Consider the following 12,919-nt stretch of genomic DNA (forward strand, 5'->3'; position numbering starts at 1 on the left):
ATGTAGGTATGATATAGTGCTGTTCATAAGTCCATATGTGTAGCATTGCACAATATCCTCACTGCAAATGCTAGGCTATTTAATTTATCTGCAAGGTACTATATATGTGAGCCCCATGATAGATTTTTATCCAATTACATTCTTGGAAATTTCACACAGCTAGCTTCCTGGAAATCCTGGTTTCTGTGACTGGTCTGAATACCTTTCAATTTTGCTTGTTTTGTTTTAAGCTGCATTAACTGAGTCTTTTCCATTTTTAATTTTTACCTGTTTAAATCAAACTAGGTATCTAATTTTTCTATATTATTTAATACAGTTTGGGTAATTTTGTCAGTGCTGTTACTTTCAATGATTACAGATGTCATCTGCGAATAAAACTGAGTATCAGTCAATATTAAGTGGTAGATCATTTACGTAAAACAGAAACAGAATGGGACCTAAGACAGAACCTTTTGAAATGATTTTCTATTTTGAAGCGTAATTTCCTCTCTCTGATGATCTAATCACTCTTTGTCTTTGGTTGGTTAGGCAGGACTTAAACCATTCTAATACTGTGCCCCTAATTTCATACTTTTCCAGTTTACAAATTAGGAAGGAGTGGTTCACACTATCAAGGTCCTTTGATAGGTCACAAAAAATACCTGTGGCTTGCAGTACGTTGTCTAGAGGAGAGTTACTTTTATCTGTAAATTGGTGTGTAGCAGATACTGTGGTTTTGTTTTTTGAAATCCATACTGATTTTTTGATATTATTTTCAATTTTTCTGTGAAATTTTGAGTATGTATGGTGACTACCTTTTCAAATAGTTTTGACAGTGATGGAAGAAGAGAGGCTGTTCTTTTGTGCCTTTTTTGAGTAGTGGCTTAACTACTGCCTACTTAAAGTGTGTCTGGAAAGTAACCTTCATGAAGGAACTGGTTAACTATTGTAGATAGTGGCTGTGCAATTATTTTAGAGACTGTTTTTAACACTTTTGTTGGTAGCCCATCCCATCGCATCCTGCTGTTGTTTTACTTTTTAGTGATTGTATTACATTTTCTATATCTTTCACAGTAGCTTTGGTAAATGTACTGAAAAGTTCACCATCAGATTGATCACTTTTAAAGAAAATTACCCTGTTGGGAAGGTCCATGCAGTCAGGAGGTTAGATGCAGAAGGGGGGGGGGGGGGTGTAACACGGAAAAGGAGAGAAGAAAAAGGTGGGTGCATTGGTGTATGTGTAAGGATAATGACTAACAAAGGTTGAGGCTAAGCAGTAGACCTGCAACCCACATAAAAAAATTATGTGTTTTCTTTGACCTCTTAGTGGATTCACACAAATTTCATTTGGTTTTCGCCTTTCACTATCGATGTACTCCGTCAGATTTCATCTCTTTTCCTCTTATTTCATTTGTTTCATCCTTTTCGCGATTTTTCCCATGTATTTGGGTGTATTTTTGTGAATCTTTTTGGACGTAATTCTATGTTGTTTGCACTTTTTTTTTTTTTGCCCCCCCTCTACCACCTCGGATCTTTGAACCTTCCATCTACGTCACGGGGATGGCTAACATTGCTATAAGCACCTCTCTCAGCAAAGGGACTTATGGAGTTAATCAGACTCCTTATTTGTTGTGGAGAGTCATTATGGAGTTAATCAGACTCCTTATTTGTTGTGGAGAGTCAAATAACAATTCAGGAAATACAGAAATGTTTCCTTATCCCTAACCATAAACCAGTCCTTCATACTGTTCCTGCATTTTTGGTTGGCTCATGGATTCCCACCAAATGTCCTTACTGTCAAATTACCCATCTCCGGCTGCCACCCTTCCTTCCACGATGACCTCCATCTGTTCAGATTCCACCAGTCCTTAGCCTTACCAACATGGTCCTGAAAAACTGGATCAGTTCAGTGCAAACCTCCTTGCAGTATCTTCTCTCCATCCATAAAATTCTCCTGCTATGCAATCCCAAATTTCTGGATCCCATAACATACACGGAAACTCTTTCCCTCCTGGAACTAGAGCATCATGCACAATGGCACCTCAAAAAACTCTTCCTAATCCCGCCTCGGACTGAAAGTGTCCACCGCCTCTACAACAACCACTAAACCTCCCCCACATCCCCTCATAACTGACAAACCCTGTCTTGCAGACCTGCTACATTTACCTCACCCTCCAAAACTCACTCCCGCCACCACACACAATCCAGAACCTAAACAGACCCGAAACACAGTCAAGAAATTTCCCTCCAAAAGTTTTAGCCCTGCAGAAATATCAGTCCTTTCCTAAGGCCTCACCTTTTGCCTCACTCCCAAATTTAATCATGCAGGACTTGTTAAAGACCTCCTCTCTTTCTTTTGGCCCCTACAGAGGAAACCCTTTTTACGCCACCAACCCTACAAATCAGACTCAACCAAAGACCAACCCTGCCTAACTCGGTTGCTCCTTCATCCAAGCATGATCGACCCCCCCCCCCCCTCCCCTGCCACCAAATCACCTCCTGTTAATTTTCCAGAATTTATTAACCTCAAACCTTGCCTCACCATCATTCCCCAAATCCCTCAACATGCAAACTAACCTTACTTCCGCAGAAAGAACCGTAGTGCACCATCTTAAAGCTGATCCTGGTCTTATAATCCTACCTGCAAATAAAGGCTCCCACCAATGTTGTTTGAAATCGCAAAGATTATCTGGAAGAAGGACTCTGTCTGCTGTCGGATACATCCACTATACAAACCTTGCCACAGTGAGCCCATTCCAGAAATCTAGCAGGATCTCCAGTCACTCCTCAAATCCTTAGGCCCTTCCCTTCCCAGAATCTCTGCCCGGAATCCATCTTTCTCCTTGCCCCTACCACTCCCTGCACTCCTACCTGCTACATGCTTCCTAAAGTCCATAAATCCAACCACACAGGATGCACCATTGTGGCTGGTTACTGTGTCCCCACTGAGAGAATCTCTACTCTCGTAGACCAACATCTTCACCCTATTACCCACAACCTGCTCTCCTATATAAAAGATACAACCATGTCCTCCATTGACTCTCCACAATTCTCCATCTACATCTATACTCTGCAAACCTCTCTGAGGTACATGGCACAGGGTAGCGTAAGGAGTACAGGAATTGTTGGAATACCTGTGTGCGTGCAGTAATTATTCTAACCTTATCCTCAAGCCCCCTGTATGGGCGATATCTAGGGGGTTATAGCATATCCTTAGGGTAATCATTGAAAGCTGGTTCTTGAAACTTTATTAATAGACTTTCTTGGGATGGTTCAAGAGTCTGCCATTTCAGTTCCTTCAGTACCTCTGTGACACTCTCCCATGGATTAAGCAAACCTGTGACCATTCATGTTCCCCTTCTTGGTATACTTTCAATATCCACTGTTAGTCCTATCTGATTTGGGTCCCAGACACTAAGCAATATTCTAGGATGGGTCACCCTAGTGATTTGTAAAGAATCTCTTTTGTAGACTGATTGCACTTCCCCAGTATTCTACCAATAAACCGAAGTCTACCACCTGCTTTACCCATGACCAAACCTATGTGATCATTCCATTTCATATCCCTACAGACTATCACACCCAGGTATTTGTATGAGCTGCCAGATTCGAACAGCGACTCACTGATATTACATTCATAGGACACTACATTTTTTCATTTTTTGAAGTGCACAGTTTCACATTTGTGAACATTTAGAGCAAGTTGCCGATATCTGCACCATGTTGAAATCTTCTGACTGAATATTTATGCAGCTTCTCACAGCTAGTACTTCATTATAATACTGCATCATCTGCAAAAAACCTGATTTTTACTATTAATGTTGCCTGCGAGGTATTGATACACAACGTGAACAGGATGGGTCCCAACACGCTTCTCTGGGGCACACCCAAAGTTACTTTTACATCTGACGATGACTCTCCATCCAAGATAACATGTTGTGTTCTCCCTACAAAAACGTCCTCAATCCAGACACAAATTTCACTTGGAACCCCATATGATTATACTTCTGACAATAAGTGTAGGTGCGGTACTGAGTCAAATGCTTTTTGGAAGTCGAGAATCACGGATCTACCTGGTTGGTTTGATCCAAAGCTTTCAGTATGTTGTGTAAGAAAAGTGCGAGCTGGGTTTCACATGATCGATGTTTTCGAAAACCATGCTGGTTGGCTTTGAGGAGGTCATTCTGTTCGTTTACCTCATGGTGCCCTGCTCATCACTACTGTTGCCACCTCTCTTTATACTAACATCCCTAATGCTCGTGGCCTTACCTGTATTGCTCACTATCTTTTCCCAATGTCCGATAAATTCCAAACCGACAACCGCCTACCTAGTTGCCATGACCAGCTGTATCCTCACCCACAATTACTTCTCCTATGAAAGCATTACCTACCAACAAATCTGGGGTACGGCTACAGGCAGCCGCATGGCATCATCCTATGCCAACCTATTCATGGGCCGTGTAGAGGAATCTTTCCTAAACACCCAGAGTCTTAAACCCCCTCACCTGGTTCAGATTCATCGATGACATCTTTGTGGTCTGGATCGAGGGTGAGGACACCCTACCTACATTCCTCCAGAACCTCAACCGCTTCTCCCCGTTTACTTCACCTGGTCCTACTCTACATCTACATCTATACTCCGCAAGTCACCCAACAGTGTGTGGCGGAGGGCACTTTACGTGCCACTGTCATTACCTCCCTTTCCTGTTCCAGTTGCGTATGGTTCGCGGGAAGAAAGACTGCCGGAAAGCCTCCGTGTGCGCTCAGATCTCTCTAATTTTACATACTCAACCCAATAAGCCTCCTTCCTAGATGACCTCCACCTCAAAGATGGCTACATCAATACTTCTGTCCATATCAAATCGACTAACCACCAGCAGTACCTCCACTTCAACAGCTGCCACCCATTCCATACCAAGAAGTCCCTTCCACACCGCTCAGCCACCTGCGGTCATTGCATCTACAATGACAAGTGGTCCCTCTCAAAATATACTAAGGGTCTCACTGAGGACTTTACAAACCATAATTACCTTCCCAACCTCGTACAAAAACAATTCTTCTGTGCTTTATCTATCCAGTCACTCACTACTTCCCAAAGTCCAACTATCTGGCCACATAGGAGCATTCCCCTCGTGACTCAGTACCACCCAAGACTAGAGCAATTGAATCACATTCTCCGCCATGGTTTCAACTACCTTTCATTGTGCCCTGAAATGAAAAATATCCTACCCCCTATCCTTCCCAGCACTGCGCAGTGCGCAAGTAGCAGCAAGTGGCTTATTTAGCGTTCATGTAAGTGTAGTAGTCATGTTGAAAATTTGAGTGTTCTTAGCGCACTTGTTTAATTAAATCCGTCAAATCATTGTGTAGTTGTGTAATTAGCAGGGGCAGATTTGCATTTTAATATCTGTGACGTGTAAAGTCGCGTAGTCGTCTGTCATTTGTTTATTTCTTTCAAATAGTCTTTGACGTTACTGACAGTACAGTTAGCCTTCTGCCGCTGAGCAGTGTGTCAGCAGTGCGCAAGTAGTAGCATTAGTGCATTTACTAGGCAGTCTTGTATTTTAATAACCGTTTAAATTTTGTGTCAAATTGTTTGTGCTCTCTGTAGATTAGTTCAGACGTTCTTTGCACAACAGTATTTAGCATGGATAGGGACTGCGACTGCTGTGTTCGGATGCAGGCTGAGTTGGCATCCCTTCGTTCCCAGCTTCAGGCAGTGTTGGCTTCGGTCACACAGCTTGAGGCTGTTGCCAATGGGCATCGCTGTGTGGGTCCGTACGGGGCTTTGTCGGGGACGGCCAGCTCGTCCCACGCATCCCCCGATCGGACTACGGCTGTGGCTGCCCGGGACACTGCCCAAATTGAGGCTGACCCCTCACCCATGGTAGAGTGGGAGGTCGTCTCGAGGTATGGCAGGAGGCGAAAGACATTCTGGAGGGCTGAACGGAAGGCCTCTCCAGTTTTCCTGATGAACCAGTTTCAGGCTCTGTCTCTGGCTGATACTGATGTTCGGCCGGACATTGCTGCTTGTCCTGTTCCAGAGGTTGCCCCTCAGTCTGCAAGATCCAGACAGTCGCAGAGGGTGGACTTACTGGTAGTTGAGAGCTCCAACGTCAAGTGCGTAATGGGGTCCCTTAGGGATATGCCTGCAAGGGAGGGGAAGAAAACCAATGTGCACTCCGTGTACATACCGGGGGGAGTCATTCCAGATGTGGAAAGGGTCCTTCCGGGTGCCATGAAGGGTACAGGGTGCACCCATCAGCAGGTGGTCGCTCATGTCGGCACCAATGATGTGTGTCGCTATGGATCGGAGGAAATCCTCTCTGGCTTCCGGCGGCTATCTGATTTGATGAAGACTGCCTGTCTCACCAGCGGGATGAAAGAAGAGCTCACCATCTGCAGCATCGTTGACAGGACTGACTGTGGGCCTTTGTTACAGAGCCGAGTGGAGGGTCTCAATCAGAGGCTGAGACAGTTCTGCGACTGTGTGGGTTGCAGATTCCTCGACTTGCGCCATAGGGTGGTGGGGTTTCGGGTTCCGCTGGATAGGTTGGAGTCCATTAAACACAGCAGGTGGCTACATGGGTAGCAGGGGTTGTGTGGTGTGGACTGGGTGGTTTTTTTAGGTTAGATGGCCTCGGGCAAGTACAGAAAGGGCAACAGCCTCAAAGGGTGCGGGGCAAAGTCAGGACATGTATGGACCAAGCAGCAATCGGTATTGTAATTGTAAAGTGTCGAAGCTGCATTGGTAAAGTACCGGAACTTCAAGCACTGATAGAAAGCACCAAAGCTGAAATCGTTATAGGTACTGAAAGCTGACGGAAGCCAAAGATAAATTCTGCCGAAATTTTTATAAAGGCACAGACGGTGTTTAGAAAGGATAGATTGCATGCAACCGGTGGTGACATGTTTGTCGCTGTTAGTAGTATTGCATGTTTGTCGCTGTTAGTAGTAGTTTATCCTGCAGTGAAATAGAAGTGGATAGTTCCTGTGAATTATTATGGTTGGAGGTTATACTCAACAACCGAGCTAGGTTAATAATTGGCTCCTTTTACCGACAACCTCACTCAGCAGCATTAGTGGCAGAACAACTGAGAGAAAATCTGGAATACATTTCACATAAATTTCCTCAACATGTTATAGTCTTAGGTGGAGATTTCAATTACCAGATATAGACTGGGACACTCGGATGTTTAGGACGGGTGGTAGGGACAGAGCATCGAGTGACATTATACTGAGTGCACTATCCGAAAATTACCTCGGGCAATTAAACAGAGAACTGACTCGTGGAGATAACATATTGGACCTACTCATAACAAACAGACCCGAACTTTTTGACTCTGTAAGCTCATAACAGGGAATTGGTGATCATAAGGCCATTGCAGCATCCCTGAATATGGAAGTAAATAGACAGATAAAAAAAGGGAGGAAGGTTTATCTGTTTAGCAAGAGTAATAGGAGGCAGATTTCAGACTACCTAACAGATTAAAACGAAAATTTCTGTTCCGACGCTGACAATGTTGAGTGTTGCTGGAAAAAGTTCAAGGCAATTGTAAAATGCGTTTTAGATAGGTATGTGCTGAGTAAAACTGTGAGGGATGGGAAAAACCCACCGTGGTTCAACAACAAAGTTAGGAAGCTACTGCGAAATCAGAGAGCTTCGCTGCAAATTTAAATGCAGCCGAAACCTCTCAGACAAACAGAAGCTAAACGATGTCAAAGTTAGCGCAAGGAGGGCTATGCCTGAAGCGGTCAGTGAATTCAAAAGTAAAATTCTATGTACCGACTTGACAGAAAATCCTACGAAGTTCTGGTCTTATGTTAAATCAGTAAGTGGATCAAAGCAACATATCCAGACACTCTGGGATGATAATGGCATTGAAACAGAGGATGGCACACGTAAAGCTGAAATACTAAACACCTTTTTCCAAAGCTGTTTCACAGAGGAAGACCCCCACTGCAGTTCCTTCTCTAAATCCTCGCACGAACGAAAAAATGGCTGGCATTGAAATAAGTGTCCAAGGAATAGAAAAGCAACTGAAATCACTCAACAGAGGAAAGTCCACTGGACCTGACGGGATACCAATTCGATTCTACACAGAGTACGTGAAAGAACTTGCCCCCTTCTAACAGCCGTGTACCGCAAGTCTCTAGAGGAACGGAGGGTTTCAAATGATTGGAAAAGAGCACAAGTAGTTCCAGTTTTCAAGAAGGGTGTCGAGCAGATGGGCAAAACTATAGGGCTATATCTCTGACATCGATCTGTTGTAGAATTTTAGAACATGTTTTTTGCTCGCATATCATGTCATTTCTGGAAACGCAGAATCTACTCTGTTGGAATCAACATGGATTCCGGAAACAGCGATCGTGTGAGACCCCCAACTTGCTTTATTTGTTCATGAGACCCAGAAAATATTAGATACAGTCTCCCAGGTAGATGCCATTTTCCTTGGCTTCCTGAAGGCGTTCGATACAGTTCCGCACTGTCGCCTGATAAAGAAAGTAAGAGCCTGCGGAATATCAGACCAGCTGTGTGGCTGGTTTGAAGAGTTTTAGCAAACAGAACACAGCATGTTGTTCTCAATGGAGAGACATCTACAGACGTTAAAGTAACCTCTGGCGTGCCACAGGGGAGTGTTATGGGACCATTGCTTTTCACAATATATATATAAATGACGTAGTAGATAGTGTCGGAAGTTCCATGCGGCTTTTCGCGGATGATGCTGTAGTATACAGAGTAGTTGCAGCATTAGAAAATTGCAGCAAAATGCAGGGAGATCTGCAGCGGATAGGTACTTGGTGCAGGGAGTGGCAGCTGCCACAACTGCAGATGGTGGACGATGGGGGTGCGGACGTCTGCCGGAGCACCAGGGAAGTGCCAACACCTCAGGAGCAGCGCCAAGCGGATGCGGACCACGAACGGAGCGCCAAACGCGGGTCTGGCCCCAGACAGCTTCCATGACCACAGATGGTGGAGGAGCTGGGTGTGGACATCCGTGGGAGCACCAGGGAAGGGCCAAAACCTCAGGAGCAGCACCAGGCGGGCATGGACTGTGAACGGAATGCCCGACGCAGGACAGGCCTCAGAGAGCTGCTACAGATGGCGACCAAGTCAGGTGCGGACGTCCGAGGGAGCACCAGGGAAGAGACAACACCTTACAAGCAGCGCCAGGCGGGCTTGGATGGCAAACAGAGTGCCCAGCACTCTCTGAGCATAAATACTGGAGAAGATCCTCCAATACGGCAGTCTCAGGTAGCACCTGAAGAAGGCAACGAGTTATGTGGCTGAAATATTTTGCCAGAGCGACACAAACATCCGGCAGTAGATCCGATTATTCCATATGTCAAGTCTTTTAATTCTTCTTTGCCATTTACGATTTCTTTGGTGATCCATTTCCTAATATGTATTACATTTATCTCTCTGCGGACCTCTAGACAAGCAGTGTTTAGGTGAGTTAAGGTTGAACTGAAAGTTTTCCTGATATCTTTTCCATCGTTGCTTATCTGAGAAACATTTACAGTGTGTTGAAATTTTTAATGTTGTGACCAGAGAAAGCTACTTCGTCTGGCCATAATTGTGTGTTCTGTGATTGTTGGAGAAGAGCTCACCTAGAACAGATGAAATATTAGTTCACTTTGTTACATAACTGAATAAAATATTTACTTAATTTTCACACACTTCTTTGCCACAGGAGGACTGGATCATCTACAACTGTCATGGACTAGCAAAGCATCACTTCATGCACTAATTAACAATCTGTTCTCTTGCAGTACAAAATGCGAAATTTACTAAAGTTGAAGTTCGTCAGAAACTTCAGCTTCAGCTGTCACTGTCCTACACGATAATGTTGACTGCTGTAGCTGAGGTCTTGAACAGGGGGCTGAGCTCCTCCAAGCTCGGCTCTGTATTGACCAAAGTGCTGGGGAGCAGGCATGGACTTCAGGAGCACTTCCCATACGTCATTGTGGATTGTTGTGAGCCCCCTCTAATGCCTGTGGTATCAATATGCATTGCTGACTTTTGTGTGGCACTGTGATCTCTGGATGATACCACAGCCAGTCTGCAATTACATTTCCAGTTTCAGTATTCTTTTTTTGTGTCTCAGTTAACTGACGTTGGCGATCTGAAGCGAACTACTATTAAACATGGGAATTCTTTAATAGTTTTGCTAGATAGTGTTTCAAGTTGTATTAGGAAATTTTTTATCGTAGATCTTGGAGATCAATATATATCTAACACTAAATGTTTCTCCTCCTGAAAATTTGAACTGCTGCTGCTTCAAACCACTATTTTCTATGGTTCGCAACGGCCATAGAACACATTTGCTTGTACTGCTATCCACTAACAGTGCTACCCTATCACTTATATATGTTCAGTTCTATAAAAATATGGCTTTTTATGATAACACTGACAATTGTACATTTTTATTTCATTTTCAGTCAGTCCATGCTCAATCATTATGAAGATGTTTGGTAACTTTGTATAAGTGTTCAAGACATCAGGCATGAGTCAGTAAGCTCACAATTAGTGACACTGTCTTCACTTGTATATGTAGTGATCGTTATAAGCTGTGAATGGACATTCAGTGTTTTTTTTTTTTTTTTTTTTTTTTTTTTTTTTTTTTTTTTTTTTTTTTTTTTTTAGGAATAAGGAATTTGACAACAGAGATGATAACATATTAGCAGCATGGGCATCAATGACAGATAATATAAAACAAGAATCAGAAGCTGCTGCAGTCAGCATTTCAGGCTCTGAATTACCACTTGTTAGAAATGGCAGCAACAAAGAGGTAAGTTTTCTGAAGTACCAGAGATAAATATTTTTTGAAGAATGTTTATTGTGATGAGATGGGAGTATAAGCTGTGGAGCCTCTGGAGATAACTGTGTTTATTGTCGTAGATCAAAGAATCTAAGGAAGAGTTTTTTTTTAAATATGTTTTACTGGTTTTATATTCCCAAATATTTATAAACTCACAGCATCTCAAATTCTCTGTCACATTTGCCAGTATTTAGTAAGTCCCTAAGCCCCTTTAAACTATAAAATTTGTCGTTGCATGATAAACTAAATTCTGAAAACGGATTTGTTTTAAATACATTGTTTAATTTGCAGGTACTTCGTTTCTTTTGGCTGGATGCCTATGAAGAACCATTCAAACAACCAGGTGTAGTGTATCTCTTTGGAAAAGTGTTCATACAGTCTGCAAAGACATATGTGAGCTGCTGTGTCAGTGTCAAGAATATAGAAAGAAAAATATATCTCTTACCTCGAGAAGAAGTTAGTAGTATTTATGAATGGCATATCTGTTTTATTTGTTTAAAAATTCCTCCTCATCACATAAGATACAAGACTGCTTCAGTTTCTAAGGAATTATTTGTTGTAAAATATAAGTGTAGAGCTGCTACCTGAGCTTAAACTGTCATTACATGTGACATGTTTGATTCAAATTTATCAACTCAATGGCAGTTGACAAGCAGCCGGAATGCAGAAACTGCTCAGCCCATATGGAGCCCCCTGGAAAGGACATTCATAAATGTTTTTGAAAAGTAGGAGGAACAAATGCAGAAGTCTGTGGACTCAAATGATGCTTACTTTGAGGGTAATTGCCACCAACTGAACTGATGTTGTAAGTACACTACTCTAATTTGTGGCACCAGTCTTGTTTCATTTGTCGGATGCTCTAGAGAACATTTTTCAACAGAGCGTGAGACTATCTCCATAGTAAAATGCCTTGTATTGCCACTGAACTGAGTAGTGTAAAACACGTTATAGCATAAAGACCGGTTTAAAAAGTGCCTTGATAAACAGTAACTTATTAATGTGAGCAGTCGTGTTCCTTTTGTGTTGAGGTGACATCTCACTATGATGCTTAGTTTATTTTGTGTGGTAAACTGATTCTGAATTGAACTGTCACAAAAAATTAAATCATTGTGTAACTTTGTGTTTGTGTGGTTGTTAAAATGTAAAAGCAATAATGCATCCGTTACGGAACTTCGATAAGGACATCAATGTTGTCCCACAATATAAAACATTTCTGTGGTCTCAGTGACACTTCATGTTCCATATACCATCATAAATCATCTTTTTACTGATCTAATTAGGTTAAGGTAGGTAGGGACGGAGGGCACAATGGAACTGGATGTCTTTCAGCTGAAAGGGATGTGACATTTTGGGAAAGTTGTTTCATAATGTATACGTAGAACATCTTCATGAACTGATTTAAGTATTCCTATTCAATTGTTATGCTAACTAAATTCACCCTAATTCCTCCCAAAACCTCCAAATTAGAAGATGTCTCATTGCCTGTTCTGTACAGATAGCATGCTTTCTGCAAATTTGTACTGATTAAAATTCTGGGCTATTATGCCATGGCTGGTTGAATTTCTTGATGAAACCCAACCTTTCATATTCGTCCATTAGGAAACTCTTGAAGAGTGTACCCATTTTAGAAGATTTGATGCACATCGTGGCTTCCAGTACTCCCACACAGAGGCACAATGTCACATGTTTTGAATACTCCAGTGCGCTTGGCCAGTATTGAATGCTGTTGCTGCTACCCCATGGTGAAAGAATGGTACATTTCTTCTTCCGCACCAGTATCCAGATGCCATTTAGTCTCGGACAATCCTTTTGATAGAAATTGTGTAGGTGTTTAGTTATCTCAGGGGCTCTCTGTATCGCTTTTCATAGTGTTCACATACAGCCGCCAGTACCTTAAGTCTTATTGAATCAGATCCCTTGGTCTCCTGGCTGCAAAGCATGTTCCGTAACAGCTGATCAGTCTGTTTCTCTCTTTCTACAGTTGCTTTTGTGTTCTAAGTCATTTTTTGGCAGTTCTTATAGTAGTACACAAGTACACGTCCCCCCAGGGGACTCACCATTTTTTGGTGAGTTCATACTTGGCTACCACGGGGCCCCAGCTTTTGCAGCACCTTCTC

The 12,919-nt window shown here is 42.7% G+C and overlaps 1 protein-coding gene across 2 annotated transcripts in view; it reads left to right on the forward strand.

Annotated features, from left to right (window-relative positions):
* LOC126235841 (DNA polymerase alpha catalytic subunit) overlaps positions 1 to 12,919 on the forward strand; it is a 330,143-nt gene that overhangs the window by 59,991 nt on the left and 257,233 nt on the right. For both annotated transcript variants that reach the window (XM_049944704.1, XM_049944705.1), the window contains 2 exons: positions 10,628 to 10,772; positions 11,094 to 11,258. In XM_049944704.1, the coding sequence (XP_049800661.1) occupies positions 10,628 to 10,772; positions 11,094 to 11,258 (310 nt within the window). The remainder of the gene's footprint in view (positions 1 to 10,627; positions 10,773 to 11,093; positions 11,259 to 12,919) is intronic.

This window comes from Schistocerca nitens, chromosome 2, assembly GCF_023898315.1.
Source record: "Schistocerca nitens isolate TAMUIC-IGC-003100 chromosome 2, iqSchNite1.1, whole genome shotgun sequence".
Classification (NCBI taxonomy): domain Eukaryota; kingdom Metazoa; phylum Arthropoda; class Insecta; order Orthoptera; family Acrididae; genus Schistocerca; species Schistocerca nitens.